Source organism: Centropristis striata, chromosome 2 (assembly GCF_030273125.1).
Source record: "Centropristis striata isolate RG_2023a ecotype Rhode Island chromosome 2, C.striata_1.0, whole genome shotgun sequence".
Lineage (NCBI taxonomy): Eukaryota > Metazoa > Chordata > Actinopteri > Perciformes > Serranidae > Centropristis > Centropristis striata.
The window spans coordinates 13,691,977-13,718,038 of NC_081518.1; the positions used below are offsets into that span (position 1 = coordinate 13,691,977).

A 26,062-nucleotide genomic window follows, 5' to 3' on the forward strand; every position below is an offset into this window, starting at 1 on the left:
CAGAAGCTGTCCCCACAATGTACTCTGCAGCTAACAGGTGATAACCCTGGACTTGATTTTTAACCTCAATTCCACTTAAAATGGTCTGGTCCGAGCAATGAAACATGCTTTAGATAGGGAATAAAGCATTGCAAAAGAAATCAGGTCTTACATTTTTTGTCTAAACTGTAGTACAGTGCATAACTCAAAGCATACCTGTACATAAATGAGCACTGTCAACTGCATTACCATTTTAAGTCAGTAATTTAAGTCAGACAAGGATAAAACTAGATTTAATATTGAGATAGGGTTGCACAATTTGGAATAAATATCTAATTGTGATTATTTTTGACTGATATTGCAATTGCAATATGATCTGTATTAATCATATAATAGGGAATGATCATGTTTGCATCACTATTTTCACTTTCATTGAAAAATATATTAAAATGATAATTGTGTGACTTTATTTTAGAGAGAGAATCTGTTCCAAGTTCTGGAGAATACGATTTGTAGCCCAGTACATCTCTGCAGCAACACAATACTTAATTCAGAAAGGTATTTTGAAACTTCTTGCCTTTAAAAACATTGCACCTCCTTCTGATTTGGACATTGTACTAGTCAATATTGCAATTTCCATGAAGTTTTGATTTATTGTGCAGCCATAATTCAGTTTTATGGATCACATGTACCAAGCGTGTTTCAAAGAGATTTGAATGCAATACCAAAATGAGTGGAAACAATGGCTGCTTGGATGGAAGGGGAAACCGTTCGGAAATCTAAAAATGCTGGGGTGTGGGAGTCCTAGTGGTCGAACCATTCCTGGTTGTAAATCTCAGCTGTATCTCTTCTCTCCAAGAAATTATCTTTAAAAAAAGAAATATCTAAAAATGTTGAGCTTTGGAAAATGGTCAGCAGTAATGCAACGTACAGTTGATATGTAATAAATAGGCTAAAGGCATGGAAAAAGCACCTGTATGGTCCATTTATATGGCAGACATACTTGTGAATCCTAAGTTCTCTTTGCAGGTTTGGCGATAAGCTGCCTTTCTCTCTCAAGCTCCTTCTCACGTTGCTGCTCCTTCTCCAGCGCCTCCTTCTGCTTCTGTTGCTGCAGCTTTAGAGCTCTTTTCTGAGATAAACAGTCAACAATGAATCAGTTTATGCATCGTTCAGTTTGTATCCATCAAAATATATTTGTTGCTTATCTTTTAATCACTGACAGCCACTCTTAAATCTGATTGAGATGTACGGAAGCCCATAGGGGACTTAACTAAAATCACCATTTAAACTTAAAAACGAAATAATTTACCATTTATTGTGCACTGTTAAGAATAAAACATGAAACCTTGAATGCCATTTTCATTTTGATTTAAATACTAGATTGATTTGCACACAAGTATGTGAGAATAAAAATGCTAATTTTGATTATTGCCTTTTCATTTTGACTTTTAATCAGAAAACACATACATGTAGGGGAAATTATATGATATGGTAAAATTACATTTTTATTTCAAGTTTTCATTATAATTTAAATAAAGTCCCCTATTGGCTTCCACAGAGATGAGAGATACCTTTAGTTTAGTCGTTTTTTCGTGGATCATAATCATCTCTTTCCTTATGTTCACCAGTTTGTTGTGGTAAACCTTCGCCTCTGTAAACTAAAGAACAACAAACTAGATTAGAAATCATTCCTGCTGGCTGCTGTATACAAACAGACATCAGAAAGTATGTAAAATGTGATTATAATTCAGTCCAAACCAGTGAATTGAGGTCCAGTAAGGCATTACATTCTCTGAACTTGGTGACTTCTTGGTCCAGTGTGTCCAACGATATCAGCTGGTTTTGTCTAATTGAGACAAAAATGAAGAGGAAGAAAGAGAGCTTTTCCATCAATTTAATATGTGCAAAAAAAATGATAATCATTCATGTGACAGGATGTGTCGGAGTTATTTTGTCCCTAAGAATTCTATGTGTGAATGCCAGGTCAGGTTGTTTTGCAGGACTTGTTACATGCAGCAGTAAAATGCAGCACGATGACACTGAAATCAACAGGTTGACTGTGTTCTGCCAGCATTGAAGCTGGTTAACCAAGTCCATCCTGAATGTGGGTCAAAACATGTTTGTGTGTGAAGCACACGGCTGACTGCGAGGCAGACAGAGTTGGCTTGCAGTACCTCTCACGAAAAAAGGAAATACTCACGTTAGCTCTTGTAGGGCTCTTTTAGAGTTCTGTAGATCTGGTAGGTAGTGAGAGAGCAATCCTTCTGTGAGTTTGTCCACTGCTTTTTTATCCACAAACACATTTTCTACAGAAGTTGTGCTCTCCAGACTCAGTGATTCCTGCAGTCCCAACTGGAGATCTGTCAAATATTACAGAAATATGTACAAACTATTCAGTATAGTGTCACACCAGCCAATTAAAAAATTAACAAATTAGTCCTGTCTTTGTTCTGATGGCAATTTGAGCCTCACAAACGCATCACTGAAATGTTTGAAACCTGAAAGGCTACTTTTCACTTTTTGTAATGTAAAAGCTGTCACTTAAGATGTAAGATTGCCTTGTTAAAGTTGATCTAGTTAGGGCACGTCTTATATAATATATCATAAATAAGGGCTGAAGGCTGTTCCTTTTCATGTTTCATTTGTTTTTTCAACATAATCACTGGACAATGCTTGTATACTAAGTGTGCAATAGTATATCTTTGACAGTGTATGCAATGTGTTTATGGACACAAACAAATTTGCTGAACAATGCATAATGTTGGCATGGAAATCAGCAGCGTGAAACTGTACAGGTGTTTAGTTAAGATCAACATAAAGCTGAGTCTGGAGATGGGTGTAGTACCAGGAGCTGGATGTAGAAAGGAGGAAAGTGGCCTACCTTTGTTACTTTCTTTTAAAAAAAGGAACTGGTATTTACAATATGTAATGTGCTATGACATGAACGTGGCATAAACAAAGATGCTTTTGACCTGCATTAAGGAAAGAGCAAAATCCACTGTTTTGGCGCTTGGCTTATAGTAGGGGCAGTATAGCTCAGGAGGCAGTGCCTTTGTCTCGTGAGCCTCATCCTACAGTTCCAGGTTTGATTGCTAGTTCCCCCAGAAGGAGTGTCGAAGTGTCTAACCACTCCTGACAGGTCTGGACCACTCATAAATTGTGTGTGCCAAAGAGAAAATGAAAAATACGAGGAAATTGGTGAATTGGCAAGCTCTCCAAATCATATGTACAAGCCACATAAGAACTATTATGTTCATGCAAGTGGTTCTTGCATGAGGCCCATTGTCTTGATGCTCACAGTCTACGACTTAGTGCAGCGTTTCACAATCGTCTCCTGCAGGACCACTTGTTCTGCATGCTTTAGATCTCTCCCTGTGCCAACACAGCTGATTCAAATGATCAACTTGTCATGAACTCCTGAAACTGCCTGATGATCACTTGAATTAGCTGTGTTGGAGCAGGGAGAAGACGATTCACTGTTGAGCACAAACAAGTCAATTAGGATACATGACGTCACACTGTTAAAATAATCGCCTAGGTCATTTTTTGTCAAAATTGTTTCTTTTGCCTAAATCATCTCCTCATGATGCCGGCCACCTATGGTAAAATCGCCTACATCCTCAGTTGATCAGATCATGTAATTTTACCCCTTTAAGACCATCACTTCTTTGACAATTTGCCACATTCATAGGCATCAGATAAGAACCCAGCAAAGAAGAGCTAGATAGTTTAGTTATCAGTTTAGTTTATCAGTGTTTTATTGTTGACACTAATATTGGTAACACTTTACTCTAAGGTGTCTACATAAGGGTGACATGAGCGTGTCATAAACATGACATGGGATGTGTCATGAACATTAATGACACTTTGAAGTAACATTAATGCTCATGATACTTGTCATGTTTCTGACAGGCTTGTGTGACTTATGTAGACACCTTCAAAATAAAGTGTTACCATATCTTGCTTAAGTCGATGCTGGAAGTTAATGGTCAGCCTGGTCATCGCAGGCAAACGAAGTGAAGACAGCAGAGAGCAGGTTAAACACACCTTCACTGTGGGACGAAGGTCCTTCATCTTCCATCTCCTCTACCTCCATAAGCAACGACTCTGTTGACCCAGACTGCTTTAATAACCTGAAAAACAAGCACCAAAAAACCTGACAATCCGCTCTCACCGTTTTATCAGGTGTACATTGTCAGCTGTCTTATCACAACATCGAGCATTTAACCGTTGAGGAAGTACTGAAGCTAGCTTGCTGAGCTGCTTTGTATCGTGAACAGGCATAAATAAACCACACAATCTGAAAGCTTTTCACATCAGTGAACGCCGTATTACATGTTGAATGAACATTACCTGATTATTTAATTGCAACTGTAGGCGTGGTGAGTTATTTCGACCAAAAGCAGGATAAACAACGGTAAAGATTTTTTTGATGTGTTGCTGCGGCTGAAAAAAACGTCATGTGACTCTTGCGTCATCACGTGATTGCGGGCGAAACCAAACTTGCTGGTGTTGCGTATGGTCCTGAGGCAGAGTTCCGTATATATATCTACGGTGTTCCCACCGTGATGTTTACACCGGTGCTACCATGACAGTCCCTTGATTTAAAGACGTACTAAGTTAACACAACCCTAAAGTGCATCAAAGACGCACAAAGTTTGTACAAGCCGAAAGTACATCTTTAAGGTAAGTTCGGCTTATCTTTCTTAACAAACGGCTACATTAAAATGCTTGTTTGTCTGTCGTAGAGATGTCAAGATAGCTAAACGTTAGTAGCTAGCTAGTTACTACGTAGCCGTTTATAAGAGGAGTCAGAGTTTATCAGCTCATGTGGGGGGTGTGAGGGACTCAAGGACGTATCTTTAACTTATTATCAAGTCACCAACTTGACGGACATGAAAAAAGGTAACGTTAGTGAGCGCCGACATTGAAAAGCGGCTGATGGTTATGTCCCGTTATTATTTAGTCGGACTGGCTACGACGTCCAGGCTATCAATAGTTAGGTGTTTTAATGTACTCAATTTAACGTCACCCTGTTAAAATAATCGCCTAACTAATTTTTTCAAGTTTAGCAGGAAACACAAAAAACACCAAAAGTGTAACATATGACATTTATTGATCATTTCACTCAAAAAGGATGTAACAAAGGATGGCTATTGGCATAGTAATAACACTGTGTGTAAATTATGTAACTTAAGAGAAATAAATGACTTAGGCAATTTTTTGAACATGCCTTTGTGACTTAAGCAAGATATGGTAACACTTTATTTTGAAGGTGTCTACATAAGAGTCACACAAGCCTGTCAGAAACATGACATGACAAGTATCATGAGCATTAATGTTACTTCAAAGTGTCATTAATGTTCATGACACATCCCATGTCATGTTTATGACACACTCATGTCACTCTTATGTAGACACCTTAGAGTAAAGTGTTACCAATATTAGTGTCAACAATAAAACACTGATAAACTAAACTGATAACTTAACAATCTTCCTCTAGCTCTTCTTTGCTGTTTTTTTTTTTTTTTTTTTTAGTTTTTATGTGTAGGAGATTTTACCATAGGTGGCCGGCGTCATGAGGAGATGATTTAGGCAAAAAAAACCCAATTTTGACAAAAAATGACCTGCTGTTAGGAAACTGTACATGCCGGTGTTGTGTACCAGCTCGTTTTTCCACACTAACTGGTTGCTTACTCGTCTGTGCTTCAACAGCAGCACCATTACTGATTTCCAGTTTGCATCTCCTATCTATTTTGGAGAATATTGTCAGTGTAAGTGAACACTTCATCACAGCCATCTGTAAAAAAAAAATATATATAAAGAAATGAAAATATAATGTTCACAGATTGGTTAGAGATGGATTTGAACTCACTACAGCTAAATTAAATTGCTCAAGACCATTACGGTACATCGTGAGTCACTCATGCTCATGCATTTGCTCTACTGCCAGTTATTATTGAGTAAGAGGCCTACGTCACCGTCCAGATAATATTTTGTTAAATTATATTATGTAATATTTTTCTAAAATAACTGGTTACCTTGGGCTTAACATCGAAAATACCTGAAAATTTTTTATTATTCCCCTCTCTCTCACTCACTGTCTCTCTCGATCGAGGCTATTGTCATATTTACTACTACATGAAACACATTCTGACAAATAAATAATTTTAACCAGGGACGATCTAACTCAGACAATGCTCTCAGCACTACCTCTCTCGCTTGTCTTATGAACATTAATATTTCCATGGCTTTCTTTTTATAGTTTTTACTTTACATTTAATATCATAAAAAAAATCTTACATTCATTTAAAAAGTTTTAAACAGACACAAGCCTTTATGTATGTTTTAAAAAGACACATTTTAAAAGTCATGATAAATGAGAAAAGGAACAGTGAAAACATGTGGGGAGTGATCTTTCTCTACCAACTCATCATAAGTGAGAAAAAATAAAGCCTATGGGTTGTTGCATATATTCCCAAGCATTTCAAATGTACAATGTCCTCCTTGTTTTCATTAAAAACGTAATTTTTGGATTCTCTTTGAGTAAAGACATGTAAGCTAAATGAGCAAAACAGTTATTTTAAATGTAAAATGGTAAATAAATGTTTCCAACAGCTGTCATAACTAGTCGGCAGATAACAGTATCACTTGTAATCCCTCACACCGCTGGCACACAAGTGGCATACCACTCCAGGGATCGGCTTATGGCATGCTGCTGTGGCACTATATACTGTCTACATATGATACACAAATACTGCATTCCCTTAAGCCACTTTCAGTGTCAGCGCCAGTGAGAAAAGGTCTGGTAAGATCTCAAGTTGTTGCTCTCGTATTGTGAAATGATACTGTGTGTGTTCTGGTGTCACTTCATTTTTTTTGTTTTTTACAGGTGCTAAAATGGAGTCAAAATCCACAATGTATGCTGCGAAGTTGTGAATGATTACCTGGGAGGACAGCAACCTACAGACAGAGCTCACCTGATTATATATAAGTCTTGAAGATGTCAGGTGGGAACCTCTTGAGCAAGGTGCGGTCCGCCTTCAGGAGAGAGCGGAGCGACTGGGACCTGAGTGACACGGCGCCCTTTGACTTGTCCTCGGAGCTGGTCGATGATGAGACACCCAAATTCAACCAGCTCAAAGTCGTGGTCTCTGGGGAGATGTCAGATTACTCTGCCGGAGCTCCGTCCAACGGGGCGGCGGTGAACACCATGGTGGTGGATGATGATGACTCCCTGCTTGACTCCTCTTCCAGCTTGGGCAGCCCTGGGTTAAATATGGACCCCTGTGACAGCTGCACCAAGAAGAAGGAAAAGATCAAACACAAGAAAGTGATGAAGAGGCTCATCATTGCAGCTGTGCTGTATTTCCTTTTCATGATGGGTGAAATTATAGGTAAGTAGAGTAACCCTCACACTACATAATTATTTTATTACTGCCAGATATCACTGGCAACTCTATGACCAACCTGTCACAGAGAGGCAGAGGACAAACAAGCTTATCTTAAGCCTCATTGGGATAGTCTAGTCCAGATTTGACCAGTCTAAGTATGGTAGTTTTTGAAAGAGACCTGCTTCTATGTGGTATTGATATGAAATAAATGCAGTGACATCTCCCCATTTTTTTTTTACGAAAAGTGTGTGTGACTGTGTGTAATAAAAAGTTTCTGGCTTTTCTGGGATAATGCAGTCCAGATTTGACAAGTTTAAGTAGTGCTGCGATTCTTGAAAGATACTTATGGCCTGTTCCATAAAGCCAGTTTCAGCTAATTCAGTTCTATAAAAGCAAATTCAGCATAGTTTAAGCTCAGTTACGATGGCAACTATAGCTGGGAAACTAGTTGAATTTGCGTTATGGAACCAAATAAACTGAAAATGGACTAACTGAAATAAGCCTGTCTTAGTTGTTCAATATAGTCTGGGTTGTTAAAAAGGGGAGTGAAATCTTCTTTTTGTATTTTAACACAAAGGTTGAAGGTTTAATCTGAAATATGTTTTTTAAGGAATCTTTAGTCTCTCTGTGATAATCTAATCCAGATTTGACTCATCCAAATTTAGTGGTTTTGGATCTGGATTTGGAACAATGTGGCCTTGATGTTAAAAAAGCAGTGCAATCTTTTTTTCTTTTTTTTTTTGCAATTTCACAAATGGAATTAAGGTTACATAAAAGTGGGTTTAAGACAGCGTTAAGGCTTTACCCAAGATTTCGAACACACAAAAAAGGCATCGGTTACTCAGAAATGCACAATCCCTGGACTGGTATGCAGCTATACCAGTATACCACTATATAGCATACCATTAGAGATTGATATTGACATTACTCCCTTTAAATGTCAAATGGTGACATGATATTAGGTTCAGATGCGTCTTTGTGTCAATCACATTCCTCACATGAGTGAATAAACGTTGAGTCCTTGTAAAAACATCTTTGGCTAAACAGTAACAAGCTTAACTTCCCTTAACTGCCGAATCGGAAGCTAACTTCACCTGTAAGGTTATCTACATGTACTAAATAATCTCCTGGGTTATTGATTTAATTCACTGTTGTTTTTTAATTATTTTACTAATCTTTGGGTCATCTGGACCTGGTACAATGTGGCCTAGATGTTAAAAAAAGCAGTGAAATCTCCTTTTTTTGCATTTTCACAAATGGAATACCAGTTACATAAAAGTACTGTACCAGTATCCCACTAGAGGCATACCATTAGGGCTTGATTTTGGCATCACTCCCTTTTAATGTCGAGTTGGTGACATGATATTAGGTTCAAGATACGTCTTGAACATTCCCCACATGAGCGAACAGTAACAATCTTAACTTCCCTAAACTGCAGAATCAGAAGCTAACTTCAGCATCATCTGTACGGCTTCGAAAATGTGTTGGTCTAGACAAGGCTGCTGAGATAAGCGCAACTGAGTAATGCCAATACCTAACCGTGATCAAACAGAGACAGACATTGATTGTGCCTTTCACTTATCAACAGTCTATCACATATCAGTATTATTTTACAGCAGTGTTTTATAGCAGAGGCAGGCTACCTTCCCTGAAACAAAGAACCTTTTAACATCTTAACAAATTTAAACTGGCACATCTCTTAAGTTGGTCATACACATAGAATTGTATTATAATAGTAGCTATTCAATAGCTTGAATATGTCCAGGATGATGAAATACAATCACAAACTACTGCCCCAAAAAACAATAAAACAAATAGTATTTGTCTCAGGGCTGATGTATAGAATTAAATTTGGGATTATTCAGTTGTTAATATTATTATTAAAACCATCACCTGTATCTCCCCGCTCTACACCAGTCTTAAGTATAGTGGTTTTAAAAGAGACCCGGTTCACTGTGGTTTAGATGTGAAATAAACAGTGGCAGTGAAATCTTCCCATTTTTGCATTTTCACAAAAAGAAAACATTTTCACGAATCTGGGTTCTCTGGGACAACCTAGTCCAGATTTAACAAGTCAAAGTAATGCTGCAGTTCTTGAAAGAGACCTCATCCTGTTCCATAAACCACGTTTCGAGTGATTAATTTCCATAAAGCAAATTCAGCATAGTTCAAGCTCAGTTACGATGGCAACTATAGCTGTGAAATGGAATTAACTGAAAATGAGCTAGACTAACCAAAATAAGCCTCTTATTTGGTAAACCCATTGTTTTGGAACAGGCCCCGGGTCTAATAAATGGACCTGCACCTATATAGTGCTTTTCTAGTCGCTTTGCGACCACTCAAAGCACTTTACACTACAGACTGCGCTCATTCACCCATTCACACACACATTCATATTGGTGGCAGAGGCTACCCTAAACGGGTGCCACCTGCCACCATTGGGAATTCATTCACACACTGATGAACGCAGCATCAGGAGCAATTTGGGGTTCAATGTCTTGCTCAAGGATACTTCAACATGTAAGCTGCCATGGTCCAGGATCGAACCACCAACTCTCCGATTAGTAGGGGACCACTCCACCAACTGAGCCACAGCCGCCCCATACAGTCTAGGTGTTCAAAAAAGCAGTGAAACCTCCAAAAATGGTGTTTAAAGAATCTTTAGTCTCTCTGTGATAATCTAATCCAGATTTGACCAGTCTCAGTATATTGGTTTTTGATATGGATTTGGTACAATGTGGCCTTGATGTTAAAAAAACAGTGAAATTTCCCTTTTTTGACATTGTTACAAATTAAATAAAGGTTACATAAACATGGGTTTGATACAGCGTTAATGCTTTACCTAAGATTTCGAACACACAAAAAGGGCTCTTTCGCTCAGAAATGTACGATTCCTGGACTAGTATACAGCTGTACCGGTATACCACTAGAGACATACCATTAGAGATTGCTGTTGGCCTCACTCTCTTTTAATGTGAAGTTGGTGACCTGAAATTAGGTTCAAGATGTGTCCTTGCGTCAATCACATTCCCCACATAAACGAATAAACTTTGAGCCCTTGTAAAAATGTCTTCTGCTAAACAGTAACAAGCTTAACTTCCCTTAACTGCCGAATCGGAACTTCACCTGTAAGATTATTTACATGTGCTAAATAATCTACTAGGTTATGGATTTAACTGGCTGTGTTTTTTTTAGTTATTTTACTAATCTTTGGATCATATATTTTCCTGTTAAAAATTATTATACCAAGGGAAAACAATGGCCATTAAATAAATAATGAGCATTTTGAAAACCATTTGGTTGACGAGTACTGGATATTTTCTGTTTTGCAGAGCATTATTTTATTTTTTTCACACTAGATATAGAGGGCTTTTGGGTTTTTTTATGAGTCAGTGTTTTGTGGTGAAGGGAACAGAGTTCCTTTATTACATTTTTGGTGATCGAGTGTGAAAGTCCCCAAAAACTTTGGGAATGTACCTGTAGCTCCACAGAGCATTTTACAGAGCCATCACCCATCTGAACTTGTTTTGTATCTTAATGTCTGTGTACGCACAAATATCTTAGATCGATCTCATTCCTATCATCTTTTACTTTCAGGCGGGTACTTATCAAACAGCTTAGCCATTATGACTGACGCTGTGCACATGCTGACAGACGTGGTGGGCATTTTGTTTTCTCTGCTCGCCCTCTGGCTCTCCACCAAGCCACCCACAAAGAGGTTTACCTTTGGACTCCATCGCCTCGGTAAGTCTCCGATCTCAGACGCCTTTCCACTTCCTCTTTCCACTTCCTGTTTCTCTCCCCTCCTTCTGTGTGAAATCAACGGATGCAGGTGGTTTCTGATAAAGATGTTCAACAAAGAAAGTGATTGTTCAGAAGTATTCAAGCAAGAACAGATTTTAAACAATGCCAAAGATTCAATTATAAGTGCAGATACAGATTATTGAAATTTATACCAATAATTGATCAGTTCTGGCTGTTATGTTTGCACCAGTGAGCTCTCTGTTAGACCCAGATCAGACAGATCTCAAGCTCTGATTGAGGGTGTGAGGGACTTTTTTTTTTTTGGGATGAGTCAGGGATTTGTCAGACAATGATGAAGAAGCGCATGACATCAGGCATTCTAGTGCTCTGAGTTTTGTTGTTTTTACTGCAGGCATTCGGGGTGCGGTACGCTTTTACTCCCATTAAAACTTTTTTTTAAAGTTGCCCCAGGCTGTCCTGTTTTTTACTGATAATCATGATTATTACAACATCAATGCTGACATAAAATATATGATGGCAACTGCCCAAGATGAGCTTTCTAAATTAATAAATACCTGCAGCCAGCCAACCTGTCTTCGGCAACCTTGTCATGATCATAAGCACGGAATGGTGAATCAAATCTAGAGAGGAGAGGCAGCCTCTCCCATCTCACAGGAAGTGAAAGAGAAACTGCTTCACAAGCTCTTTTCCCACACGTCAGAGAGAAGCTGGTTCTGTCTAAAAGAATGGTAAATGGACTGCACTTATATAGCTATTTTATCCAAAGCGCTTTATACTACAGACTACGCTCATTCACCTGTTCACACACACATTCATACTGGTGGCTGAGGCTACCAGGGCACACTGGTGCCACCTGCCACCATTGGGAATTCATTCACACACTGATGAACGCAGCATCGGTGGGTTATTGGGGTTCAGTATCTTGCCCAAGGATACTTCGACATGTAGGTTGCCATGGTCGGGGATCGAACCACCTACCTTCTGATCAACGGGTAACCACTCTACCAAGCGAGCCACAGCCTCCCAAAAGCTGAATGTGCCAGATGCCAAGATATCAGTAGATTAGAAAACAGGAATGTAATTTGAATTTAACAGTCACACATTCAGGGTCCAAAATTGACACCGGCTTCTTGCCCAATGCGAGTAAGAAATCTTTTTGGATGAATAACATATATTAAGTCAGTTGCCGTTTGGGGTTTGAAATAGAAATAGACATACTCAAGAGGCCTAAAAACTATAATTGAAACACATATACAGTGGAAGTAGCCATAAATACAAAATATATTTGATCCAAAAATAGCATGTAACATGCTGGCTGAGATGCATTGCTTGAAGCTAAACATGAATCCTGGATAGTATTTATGAAGGTTGAACAGATCTGATCAGTCACATTATTAGATTAGATTCTTAAATCTGCCTACTTCAGTTAAAGTGTCACTTTATTAGGGACATAACTAATTGGAGGTCCATAGCACAACAAAATAAAATTAAAATAAATCACATGAATATTTTGGGCATTTCGATGTTGTTTCCTACACCCGCAGAATGAGTTTTTGCACCGTTCTTTTAAGCTAACCAGCATTGTTCACCCCTAGTTATTTAGACACATTGTAAATCAGGTTTTCTTATAGTTTGTATTTTTAATTGTTGTGAATATGCTTTGTATGTACAACTGATTGTGACTTCCTGACCTAGAGGTGGTATCGGCAGTCGTCAGTGTGGCGCTCATCTACATCCTAACGGCTTTTCTGCTCTATGAGGCGGTTCAGAGGACGATACACCTCGAATTCGACATAGATGGCGATGTCATGCTCATCACTGCAGCTGTGGGGGTGGCTGTCAACCTCATGTAAGAGAAAAGGCTGATATGTGAATGTCTATTTAGAGACAACTGTGATGCTTCTCCAAAAACAGAACTGAAGTGCAGCTACAGTATGTGACAGTGCTGAATGTGTCCCTGAGAGTTTCAGCACAAATGTAACAGTTCAGTCCCAAGTATTGTTTAAGAAGCACATCATAGCTTTAAACTGCTGGTCCTCAGTGTGTAATGTTTGACCACGAGCTCTGAGTCAGTGAAACCATAATGTGTACTGGACAAAATATATTTTATGTCAATGTATAAAATAAATCTCTCTTGTGTCTTACAGAATGGGTTTCTTGTTAAACCAAGATGGTCACCTCCACGGTCACTCTCACGGTCACAGTCACTCACACGGCCATGGTCACTCTCACGGTTCAAGTTCACAGCCAGCTGGGTCGGGTCAGCAGAATAGGCAGCACGGCAGCCTCGCTGTAAGAGCCGCCTTCATCCACGCTTTGGGAGACCTCGTCCAGAGCGTCGGCGTGCTCATAGCTGCCTATATCGTCCGCTTCAAGGTACACTTACCTTTCTTCTAGAATTATTTACCATAATGTTAACAATTAACGTGGTTTACTTTTACAGTACTATTTGCAGCTGCATTGTGCATAAAAGAGTAATTTGTACCCACCAAATTAATAATGTGCAAAAGTTGTAGAGTTGTTGATGATGGAGGAGATCATGCTAGAGCACAGTGTGAAATGTTTAGTTGAAAAGTGCAATGCAAGGTTTTGTTGAGCTGGCTGTCATCTTATCCTAACTATTGTTTATTAGTTATTATTATTGTTTTTCCACATTGTGCTCTCAAGTAGCAACAAGAGCTTTATTGTGAAAGGATGAAAAATTGTGCAAAAAAATTAAACATATTTGAGATGCACTGGTCATGTCATTAGCTGAAAATTGTGACAACATTTTTACATGTTACACTTAGACCAAGCATCAGTTTATTTTAGGGGTGTTGAATGTTGGACATACATAGAATAGATTATCTTCATTATCATTATCACACGTACAATGAAATTAAGTGCATTCCTTGTCAGTGCTAGATTTAAAATAAATAAACAAAAGTGAAAACGAATAAATAGTAAGAATATAAAAAACAGCAGAAAAAATTTAACAACAACAATAAATAAATATAAACAAAGAGAAGAACATATCAAACTACTTTTGCACAAGTCCTCATGGCATCATTTAAGGCCTTGATGAATGATGCCAAGAGATGGCAGCAGATTAGGTTTTTTACTTATTTGTTATTTCAAAATCATTGTGCAACATTTCAAATGTAATGTACCAGAATCTGCTGCCATCTCTTGGCTTCATTTTAAGATTAACTCTTGAATTCAGATGAACTACCACAATGAATCAGCATGCAATAGGCACTTGACAAATGTATTAATTTATTATTAGTAACTTCTCATGCTTAAATAAATGTAAAAAGACAGTGCACCTTTTTCAGCTGATCTGATGTAACTCTCTGACTTCACAGCCGGAGTATAAGTTGGCGGACCCCATCTGTACCTACATCTTCTCCATCCTCGTTCTCGTCACTACATTCCGCATCATACGAGACACAACGGTCATCGTGCTGGAGGGTACGTCTTGAGTTCTGGTCCCAGGAGTCCTGTTGAAATCTGTTTATGAGTATTCACAGTGCTGTATGTAGGTGCATTATGGTGGGGTTTTTTTTTTCATTTTGCTTCGTCAGGTGTTCCCAGGCATCTGGACACTCAGAAAATCAGAGAGGACCTTCTGAAGCTGGAGGATGTCCATTCAGTGGATGAGCTGAATGTCTGGGCGCTGACAGCTGACAAGACTGCAGCAATAGTGCATCTGCAGCTCGGTAAGTAGATACATTACATCAGTACACACAATAAAGGAGAGAAAGATTTGAAGGTTTCTAAATACAGTACATAATAAAGACTATTGAATTTATGATTCAGACACTAGCCATAGTTGTCCATATTTACATTTACTTTCTCAGTTTTCACACAAAAAATGGAATTAATTTTATGTTTGGTAATAATTCATGTTGACTTATTTATTTTGTGTGCTTGCAAAAGCACACTAACTACTCTTCACCGGGCTTATTTTGTGTGCTTGCTTGCAAAAGCACACTAACTACTATTCACCGGGACTATTTTTATTTTGTGTGCTTGCTTGCAAAAGCACACTAACTACTATTCACCGGGACTATTTCTTATTTTTATTCTTACGTTTCTTCCGTGTCATTTTTCGGTCGACTACTCCTCCCAGAGTTTTTGCCGCACATACACAAAAAAGGTATCAAATCGACCGGCTCGCCCATGACAAGTGTGCTATGACTTTTATAAGGGTTTCGACAAACGGTTTTCAAATTATTGGGAAAAAACACGTCAAAAAATCCCCCCAATGTAACCCTATGGAGAGTCTAGAGTGGGGAAGTCATCAAACAGAGTGTAGAGGGAGAGAAAGAATTGTCAAAAAATAAATTTGAAAACTGCGCTCCAGGCCGCAAATTTCACTCTACAGAAATAATTTACACATAGAAACGTAGGAAAATTTGTCCTCTCACTCACAATCCTCTGGTAAAGCTGTCAGAGTTATAGTTTGGGCGCAGGACGCACAGATGCTCAAACAAAATGCACCAACTGCCGCATCGGCTCCCATATTAAAAATGAAGGAAGATTTCTCAAAAAAAAAATTTAACAGTTTTTTAAAATCGCTCTAACAAAGCTATTTTTTCATTTTTCTTAAAAAAAAACATATGGAGATGTTCAGGAAGAACTCAGGACCCTCAAAGTAAAGTCGGATCAATGATAGCTATTATGGTTTTGCCGAAAATGCGTTCTGTTCGAGGCCAGAATTTCAAGTTTGTCGACCTCTGTCTGCTCACTTTGATGGAACTGTCTCCATCGTCAGTTAATTTCAGTTAATTGCTCTGCTCTGATTGGTCGACTCCACCTGGCCACATGGTTGCTTAGCTACCAAAGCCCCCCCCCCCCCCCCTCCTCCAACACAGACATTCTAACTGATAACTGTCAGTTTACTCTAAGTAAACAGACATGGCTTTCTTCATAAAACACGAGACCTTATAACTTGACCATACATTGTCCAATCTGCCTCAAACTTGTCATGCATGATGATGGTTCATCACTTTTCAGTTCTACATAACAATAATTCATAAATTCCCGCCCTTTTTATTAGCCACGCCCCCTTTTACTAACTAATGAACCGTTTGTCCTAGAAACTTGTATAAGATGTCAGATTACTCAGCATAGAGTCCCTGTTTAACTGGTGATTGATGACCCCGCCCCTTTTGATAAGCCACGCCCATTTTACTAACTAGTGAACCGTTTGTCCTAGAGACTTGTATGAGGTGTGAGTGCACTCAGCAGAAAGTCCCTGTTTAATCCCTGCCCCTTTTGATAAGCCACGAGAGTCACGGTCCAGAGGCAAGCACACAATCAAAATTTCTTTAGGAATTTTCTAGTTTTGTGTGCTTGCTTGCAAAAGCACACTAACTACTATTCACCGGGCTTATTTTTATATTTCTTTTTCTTCCGTTTCTTCCGTGGTGTTTTTTCGGCCGACTACTCCTCCCAGAGTTTTGGTCGCACATACACAAAAAAGGTATCAAATCGACCGGCTCGCCCATGACAAGTGTGCTATGACTTTTATAAGGGTTCCGACAAACGGTTTTCAAATTATTGGGCAAAAACACGTCAAAAAATCCCCCCAATGTAACCCTATGGAGAGTCTCGAGTGGGGATGTCATCAAACAGAGTGTAGAGGGAGAGAAGGAATTGTCAAAAAATAAATTTGAAAACTGCGCTCCAGGCCGCAAATTTCACTCTACAGAAATAATTTATACATAGAAACGTAGGAAAATTTGTCCTCTCACTCACAATCCTCTGGTAAAGCTGTCAGCGTTATAGTTTGGGCGCAGGACGCACAGATGCTCAAACAAAATGCACCAACTGCCGCATCGGCTCCCATATTAAAAATGAAGGAAGATTTCTCAAAAAAAAATTTAACAGTTTTTTAAAATCGCTCTAACAAAGCTATTTTTTCATTTTTCTTAAAAAAAAACATATGGAGATGTTCAGGAAGAACTCAGGACGCTCAAAGTAAAGTCGGATGAATGATAGGTATTATGGTTTTGCCGAAAATGCTTTCTGTTCGAGGCCAGAATTTCAAGTTTGTCGACCTCTGTCTGCTCACTTTGACGGAATTGTCTCCATCGTCAGTTAATTTCAGTTGATTGCTCTGCTCTGATTGGTCGACTCCACCTGGCCACGTGGTTGCTTAGCTACCAAAGCCTCCCCCCCTCCTCCAACACAGACATTCTAACTGATAACTGTCAGTTTACTCTAAGTAAACAGACATGGCTTTCTTCATAAAACACGAGACCTTATAACTTGACCATACATTGTCCAATCTGCCTCAAACTTGTCATGCATGATGATGGTTCATCACTTTTCAGTTCTACATAACAATAATTCATAAATTCCCGCCCTTTTTATTAGCCACGCCCCCTTTTACTAACTAATGAACCGTTTGTCCTAGAAACTTGTATAAGATGTCCGATTACTCAGCATAGAGTCCCTGTTTAACTGGTGATTGATAACCCCGCCCCTTTTGATAAGCCACGCCCATTTCACTAACTAGTGAACCGTTTGTCCTAGAGACTTGTATGAGGTGTGAGTGTACTCAGCAGAAAGTCCCTGTTTAATCCCTGCCCCTTTTGATAAGCCACGAGAGTCACGGTCCAGAGGCAAGCACACAATCAAAATTTCTTTAGGAATTTTCTAGTTATTCTTCCGTTTCTTCCGTGTCATTTTTCGGTCGACTACTCCTCCCAGAGTTTTGGTCGCACATACACAAAAAAGGTATCAAACCGACCGGCTCGGCCATGACAAGTGTGCTATGACTTTTCTAAGGGTTTCGACAAACGGTTTTCAAATTATTGGGCAAAAACACGTCAAAAAATCCCCCCAATGTAACCCTATGGAGAGTCTAGAGTGGTGATGAAATCAAACAGAGTGTAGAGGGAGAGAACGAATTGTCAAAAAATAAATTTGAAAACTGCGCTCCAGGCCGCAAATTTCACTCTACAGAAATAATTTATACATAGAAACGTAGGAAAATTTGTCCTCTCACTCACAATCCTCTGGTAAAGCTGTCAGAGTTATAGTTTGGGCGCAGGACGCACAGATGCTCAAACAAAATGCACCAACTGCCGCATCGGCTCCCATATTAAAAATAAAGGAAGATTTCTCAAAAAAAAAATTTAACAGTTTTTTAAAATCGCTCTAACAAAGCTATTTTTTCATTTTTCTTAAAAAAAAACATATGTAGATGTTCAGGAAGAACTCAGGACGCTCAAAGTGAAGTCGGATCAATGATAGGTATTATGGTTTTGCCAAAAATGCTTTCTGTTCGAGGCCAGAATTTCAAGTTTGTCGACCTCTGTCTGCGGAACTGTCTCCATCGTCAGTTAATTTCAGTTGATTGCTCTGCTCTTATTGGTCGACTCCACCTGGCCACGTGGTTGCTTAGCTACCAAAGCCCCCCCCTCCTCCAACACAGACATTCTAACTGATAACTGTCAGTTTACTCTAAGTAAACAGACATGGCTTTCTTCATAAAACATAAGACCTTATAACTTGACCATACATTGTCCAATCTGCCTCAAACTTGTCATGCATGATGATGGTTCATCACTTTTCAGTTCTACATAACAATAATTCATAAATTCCCGCCCTTTTTATTAGCCACGCCCCCTTTTACTAACTAGTGAACCGTTTGTCCTAGAGACTTGTATGAGGTGTGAGTGTACTCAGCAGAAAGTCCCTGTTTAATCCGTGCCCCTTTTGATAAGCCACGAGAGTCACAGTCCAGAGGCAAGCACACAATCAAAATTTCTTTAGGAATTTTCTAGTTTTTATTCTTCCGTTTCTTCCGTGTCATTTTTCGGTCGACTACTCCTCCCACAGTTTTGGCCGCACATACACAAAAAAGGTATCAAATCGACCGGCTCGCCCATGACAAGTGTGCTATGACTTTTATAAGGATTTCGACAAACGGTTTTCAAATTATTGGGCAAAAACACGTCAAAAAATCCCCCCAATGTAACCCTATGGAGAGTCTAGAGCGGTGATGTCATCAAACAGAGTGTAGAGGGAGAGAACGAATTGTCAAAAAATAAATTTGAAAACTGCGCTCCAGGCCGCAAATTTCACTCTACAGAAATGATTTATACATAGAAACGTAGGAAAATTTGTCCTCTCACTCACAATCCTCTGGTAAAGCTGTCAGAGTTATAGTTTAGGCGTGAGATGCAGAGATGCACCACCAAAACCCCAAAACAGCCTCATTGGCTCCCATATTAAAAACGCAGGATGATATCTCAAAAAAGGAGATGTAAGAGTTTTTTGAATTCGCTCTAACAAAGCTATTTTTTCATTTTTCTTAAAAAAATATATATGTAGACGTTGAGGAAGAACTCAGGACGCTCAAAGTGAAGTCGGATCAATGATAGGTATTATGGTTTTGCCAAAAATGCTTTCTGTTCAAGGCCAGAATTTTCAGTTTGTCCACCTCTGTCTGCGGAACTCTCTCCAACAGCAGTTAATTTCAGTTGATTGCTCTGCTCTTATTGGTCGACTTCACCTGGCCACGTGGTTGCTTAGCTACCAAAGCCCCCCCCTCCTCCAACACAGACATTCTAACTGATAACTGTCAGTTTACTCTAAGTAAACAGACTTCATAAAACATGAGACCTTATAACTTGACCATACATTGTCCAATCTTCCTCAAACTTGCCAAGCATAATGATGGTTCATCACTGACCACTTATACATAACAATGTTTCATAAATTCCCGCCCTTTTTGATTAGCCACGCCCCCTTTCATAACTAATGAACCGTTTCTCCTAGATACTTGTATGAGGTGTCTGTGAACTCAGGACAGAGTCCCTGTTTAACTGCTGATTCAAGCCACGCCCCCTGTGAGTGACCACGCCCCCTTTTACTAACTTGTGAACCGTTTGTCCTACAGACTTGTATGAGGTGTCTGTGAACTCAGGACAGAGTCCCTGTTTGACTGTTGATTTGAGCCACGAGAATGATGGTCCAGAGGCAAGCACACAATCAAAATTTCTTTAGAAATTTTCTAGTTAACATCTATGATTAAAATGTCATACTTGTTGGTTTTTAAGCTTTGAGAAGAGTTCAGTAGTGCATATAAAGGGGCTTCAGAACATATTCAACACTTACATTTGAGCCCGAATGTAGAAATGATAAGATTGGTGAACAGTAGTAAAAAATGTACATCACCAGTCACTGAAGCTCAGAACATCATCAAATAGTTTGTCCAGAGCACACAGATATTAAACTTGCTGTCATATAAGAAAAAAAGGTGCAAATGAAATTGGCAAACATTTGGCATTTATGCTAAAAAAATGATAAAATGATTAATCAGTTTTCACAATGTCAATCGACTAATTTATTAACACATTTGTGCCTGCAACTGAAATTTCCTTTGGAAGTGTTCTCTGGACTTGCTGAAGCACAAATGGGAAACAATTTATCAAATTATTTGAAAAGTGAACACATGGGACTTCTGCTTGTGCTATAAAAATGTAATTATATGAAAGAACAGATGTTCCATGTGCCCAGAGATTAAATATAGTATGATAAGAAAATGCCTGTATCTCAGAAACTACAAGGAGCACAATCAAGTATTTGGTATCGATAAACTCATTAAAAATTGAATCAATTATATGGATTCATATATACTATAAAAAGCATCTGGTAAACACTTAATAAACATAAAGTTGTACTGTTAAAATTTGCTCAAAGTGTGTCCGTACCAGATTTCGACTAATCTTTTTGTCATCATACTAAATCTATTTTTTTGGATATAAATGGTTCATTGTTTCAGCTATAGTCTGAGTCACTCAAAAATGCAGACATGTCAGTTACATAAATATTCAAACAACACTTGTTTTAAATAGCATTGGCAGTGATTGCAGCTTGTTGCCAAATATGTTCTTTGTCAATTTGGTGTGTGCTGATTTTGTCGTGGCATTTGCTTAAGATTTTTTCAAAGTCAGTCACATCAGAAAACAAAGTGTCATGGGACATATCTCTTCGAGTCTTTCCACTGATTCTCAGGAATACATGTCAACATGTTAAATGTCAGTGCCCTGGCTCCGCCGCCTTCGGCTGATCACTTTGATGTTGTTGATGCTTTCCAGTGTTAATTTGGCAGCATGTTAAATGTCAGTGACCTGTCAGAGCAGAAATTTTTTGTAAGGTCTTTATCCCTCTGCAGCGAGGTCTGCTCTGCAATTTGCTTATGTTTGGCTTCGATTTTTGTTTTGGTGATGCTGCCACTATCAGGCTTCACAGTAAGGGTGATGTTCAATGGATGATGTGCTGCAACTTATTTCTGCCAAGTGTAGCATGTTGCAGGGTTTTTCTCTTAAGAATACAGCTTTTGCTTCTCATCTCTCAAGAAACTTGAGTGCCTGTTCTTTACTTTGTTCTCACTCTTCATCCTTGTAGCATCCATGTTGACTTTAAAAAGAACATTAGGAGATTGTAGTCTCTCATTCATCTTTTCTATCCAGTTTGAATAAAAGCAGATGTACTTAGCATATTTAAAAAAAGTGATTTCTTTTAGTGTTGATTATGGAAACTATCTCCCACAGTGTTATGCACAAAGGTAAACAAAGGAGATAAAGAGATAAAAAGAAAATTGCTACGTGATCACTGCAGGAAATAAAAAAAACTCTTACACATATAACTTAATTTTTGTAAAAAAAATATATATTTTTTTAAATTATACTTAGAAAAGTAATGTGCACCAGAAGTTAGGGCTCCATTCATAAATTTGATGACCTGAAACTTGACTGAAAAAATTAAATAAAGGGGTCAGTTTAGCTTAAATACAATGGCAGCCCATTTACCATTTCCTTAAGTATGATTGGTTAAACAAAGACTTGAATGTCCCACCTTTTGACTTGTCATAACAGGAAAGCACAGGTGTAACTAAAGATCTTAACAAAGGTTCATTTGGGATTTGGGATTAAGTGTTCCAGAAAACAGTCCCAGTGAGTCATCAACAGAGCTCAGAAACCTGGTCTAACAAGAATGCTGTCGTTCTTATTTTGACGTTTCAAAATGTCTGCTGTGAGCAAGATTTAAGTTTTTTTCCATTTATATTCAAATGCATTTTTGTGTTTGCAGCGCCCTCTAGTGCCAGCAACTGGGAGGACGTCCAGGCGAAGGCACGCCACCTGCTGCTCCACACCTACGAACTCTCCAGATGCACAGTGCAGGTGCAGACACACAGGCTGAGGCAGGTACGCACTTGTGCACAATGCCAGCAGTCCATCGCCTGAAGAGAGAGACTCACGTTGACTTCCACGGTGCATTTGTTGGAGCCAGACGGACGGCACAGAGCACACAGAGGGGCCTGGAGGCCGCTCCGCCCTCACAGCTCCGTGCCGTAGCAAGAGACACATGAAAATGCAAAATGTCTGGTGCCAAAGGACAGTCAGTGGAACAACAGGAGATCACACTTCTAATTACAGGATCACTAAAGCCTCCAGGGACCTTATGCCCTTACGCTCGCAAAGCTTTCAGAGATGGGTTTGAATACTTAAAGTCTCAGCCGAGGAGAATGAAAAAAAACTTGCTCTTAATTCACCATTAAAGCCTATTCAGACAACTTACTTTCTTTTTGTATTGTACTGTATGGTTTATCACAGCTGATGTTTTTTCATCAGATGGCAATTTTACTTTTTGTTACCAGGTAGGAGAATTGTATTTACGAGGATTATTTTACTGAGGATGTCAGCAAATGAAAAGATACCTCATGTCATTTGATGATAACTGCTGTCCTCCTCACTGCCGGCACAAGTGAGGCAAAAACTCCTTTATCTTTGTGTATGTTTAGTCGACATTGCACTTCACTTAATCATTAATATTCTCCAGCCAAAGTCTGTTGTACGGCAGATTTTTTAAAGAAGACATTTAATATTCTTAAAGCAGTCTGTACTGACCAAACACTGACATTTTATTCTAGTATGTCGTCTAATTAACTGTGGGGAGCATATAACTGACAATCAAAGTGTGACAAACTGACTTTGAAACACAGTAAATGCCACAGTCGTGGTTGTTGGACTGACTTCAGCTGGTTGTAGCCCTTTCACTCTATACTCCACTTTCTCCATATCGTTAACCGACAGTATAACAATGCAGACGGGTTTGTGAAATCTTCAGTATTTCAGAGTTGCAATGTTTTCAGGGAGTGAGGTGTGAGTTTAAAACTTGCCAATAATGATGCTTATAGTGTTTTCTCTGTCAAGTGTTGAGAGGCTGTGGAGGGTTCATGGTAAACTTTTCCACCTGTCTGGTATTAATCATCAAGAGAAATCAGGAACTGGATCACTGTTTTTTGTTAATATTAAAGTATTTAATCTTTTGTGTGTCTCAGTATCTTGTTTTCTGGTCAACCTTAATGTTGGTGTGACGTCCCCTCTGTTGCTTCCTCTGCTGCTGCTGCTTGGCTCTCTTTCTCTCTGCAGACCTGATTAAGTGTAATCAGCAGTCTGGGACACCCCTGGGGCCGATGAGCTCCATGCATCAGCAACTAGTCCTGGTGTTCATGGTTTTCTTCATTTTGGTTTTATAGCACCCATACTGCACATTTTCACTCATCCAATCCCTACAATACTGACTTTACATTTGATTATTTTGTACTTAATTTATCACTTCATACCTGAGTGTCTCCTACTGTACTTTTTTGTCCAGTCTCTGGGGTGGCCTGTGCATTTTTACATTCTGCAGAAGTTCTCCACCTCTCTTTATAATCCAACTGACAGCTTCTATTCGAACCTGGATAGTTATTTCCAACTGAATCAGTAACTGTTGCAGATGTTTGATCCGTCTTTGGCCACATGAATTTTCTATTTCAAATTCCAGTCGAATGAGTACTTGTTAACCATTGTACCTCACTAGGGACATTTTTTCTTTTTTTAATTTTTTTTGTGGGTTTTGAATATGGCATAAATTTTGGCATGGGTGTGAGGTTATTTTTATTACTTAGTACATTATTACTATTGAGCCAAATACAGACACTCAGAACGTAAAGGACAAATTTCCCAATGAAAACCATTGAAAACCTCAATTTTTTTAATCCCACGGCCATTACAGCATAATCATGCATTCTACCTTGTGCAGCCAAGTGTTTTCTTCTTCTTTTTACAGTATTGCCTGTTTCTCAATATTTTTAATTCTTTGTTTTTTTTCATCCTTTATGTTTGGTAATAATTCATGTTGACTCATTTATTAACATCTATGATTAAAATGTCATACTTGTTGGTTTTTAAGCTTTGAGAAGAGTTCAGTAGTGCATATAAAGGGGCTTCAGAACATATTCAACACTTACATTTGAGCCCGAATGTAGAAATAATAAAATTGATGAACAGTAGTAAAAAATGTACATCACCAGTCACTGAAGCTCAGAACATCATCAAATAGTTTGTCCAGAGCACACAGATATTAAACTTGCTGTCATATAAGAAAAAAAGGTGCAAATGAAATTGGCAAACATTTGGCATTTATGCTAAAAAAAATAATAAAATGATTAATCAGTTTTCACAATGTCAATCGACTAATTTATTAACACATTTGTGCCTGCAACTGACATTTCCTTTGGAAGTGTTCTCTGGACTTGCTGAAGCACAAATGGGAAACAATTTGATAAACAATATTATCAAATTATTTGAAAAGTGAACACATGGGACTTCTGCTTGTGCTATAAAAATGTAATTATATGAAAGAACAGATGTTCCATGTGCCCAGAGATTAAATATAGTATGATAAGAAAATGCCTGTATCTCAGAAAATACAAGGAACACAATCAAGTATTTGGTATCGATAAAACTCATTAAAAATTGAATCAATTATATGAATTCATATATACTATAAAAAGCATCTGGTAAACACTTAATAAACATAAAGTTGTACTGTTAAAATTTGCTCAAAGTGTGTCGGTACCAGATTTCGACTAATCTTTTTGTCATCAATCTTTTTGTTTTTTCAAAGTTAGTCACATCAGAAAACAAAGTGTCATGGGACATCTCTCTTCGAGTCTTTCCACTGATTCTCAGGAATACATGTCAGAGCCCTGGCCAAGTGTTTTCTTCTTCTTTTTACACTATTGCCTGTTTCTCTATATTTTTAATTCTTCGTTTTTTAATGGACATTACCCTACCTGGCTCCAAGGTTTGTCATAGGGTGCTGTTGTTGCAATGTACATGCTATCTGTCCCCCCAAAAATGCCCAATTAAGAGATTTTAAAAGTTATATATCAGCCCCGGCTTCAAAGTTGTAGTTTTTACTATTTGCTGTATGGTGCAAATACATGATTTTTTTACTGGCTTCCAGTAAAAATATCATGTACTGTATTTGTTTCTGTTTTTAAAACTATAGTGTGCAGCATATGTTGCTGTCACTTTCAACACTAGGTGGCGTACTTCTCCAACAGCTGAGAAATTATTTTCATGTCATTTTCATTTTGATAAGATAACCTACACACACATATAGTCTACAATCTATTTAACCCTTTAATGGTGCTGCACCATAGACTGTATATAAATAGTGCTGCACACTAGGAATGACCTGTAGTGTGAAACACATTTATGTTCTTGTTCTTTACATGATAGAACTGCTTTGAAAACTAATATTGAATTATTGCGGTCACAACTTTTACACAAACTGTTTACACGTCTGTGTGCTTATATTTACTGTACTTTTCACTATGCATATACATTAACTTTCAGTTTATCAAATACTGTCAACGAAATCTTCTTTATACTTCATATTTTATTTATGTCTATGTTTTAGCCCTGTAGTTTAACTTACATTAACATATGTTTTAGATTCTTGATTTGCTTTTACTTGCATTATTTTCTTGCTCTGTTGGGGGGGATTGCCGTTGCCAATGAAAGCTTTTGTTATTGTTGCACGTGATAATTAAGAGTCTTGAAGTTTTTTGTAACATAAAGCCT

At 38.4% G+C, this 26,062-nt stretch overlaps 2 protein-coding genes across 2 annotated transcripts; one reads left to right on the forward strand and one right to left on the reverse strand.

The window, feature by feature from the left end:
* Nucleotides 1-220: 220 nt before the first annotated feature.
* On the reverse strand, nucleotides 221-4,482 carry bloc1s6 (biogenesis of lysosomal organelles complex-1, subunit 6, pallidin). The gene is made up of 6 exons (XM_059350281.1): nucleotides 4,336-4,482; nucleotides 4,030-4,115; nucleotides 2,183-2,342; nucleotides 1,741-1,828; nucleotides 1,554-1,640; nucleotides 221-1,111 (listed from the first exon to the last, which is right to left on the reverse strand). The coding sequence occupies exons 2-6, from the start codon at nucleotides 4,076-4,078 to the stop codon at nucleotides 992-994; spliced, it is 504 nt and encodes a 167-aa protein (XP_059206264.1). The 5' UTR covers nucleotides 4,079-4,115; nucleotides 4,336-4,482; the 3' UTR covers nucleotides 221-991.
* slc30a4 (solute carrier family 30 member 4) lies at nucleotides 4,165-23,472 on the forward strand. Its single transcript, XM_059350277.1, has 8 exons — nucleotides 4,165-4,668; nucleotides 6,875-7,379; nucleotides 10,974-11,120; nucleotides 12,837-12,990; nucleotides 13,289-13,517; nucleotides 14,486-14,591; nucleotides 14,705-14,839; nucleotides 22,233-23,472. Exons 2-8 carry the CDS (start codon nucleotides 6,986-6,988, stop codon nucleotides 22,385-22,387), a joined length of 1,320 nt encoding a protein of 439 aa, XP_059206260.1. The 5' UTR covers nucleotides 4,165-4,668; nucleotides 6,875-6,985; the 3' UTR covers nucleotides 22,388-23,472.
* Nucleotides 23,473-26,062: the final 2,590 nt, after the last annotated feature.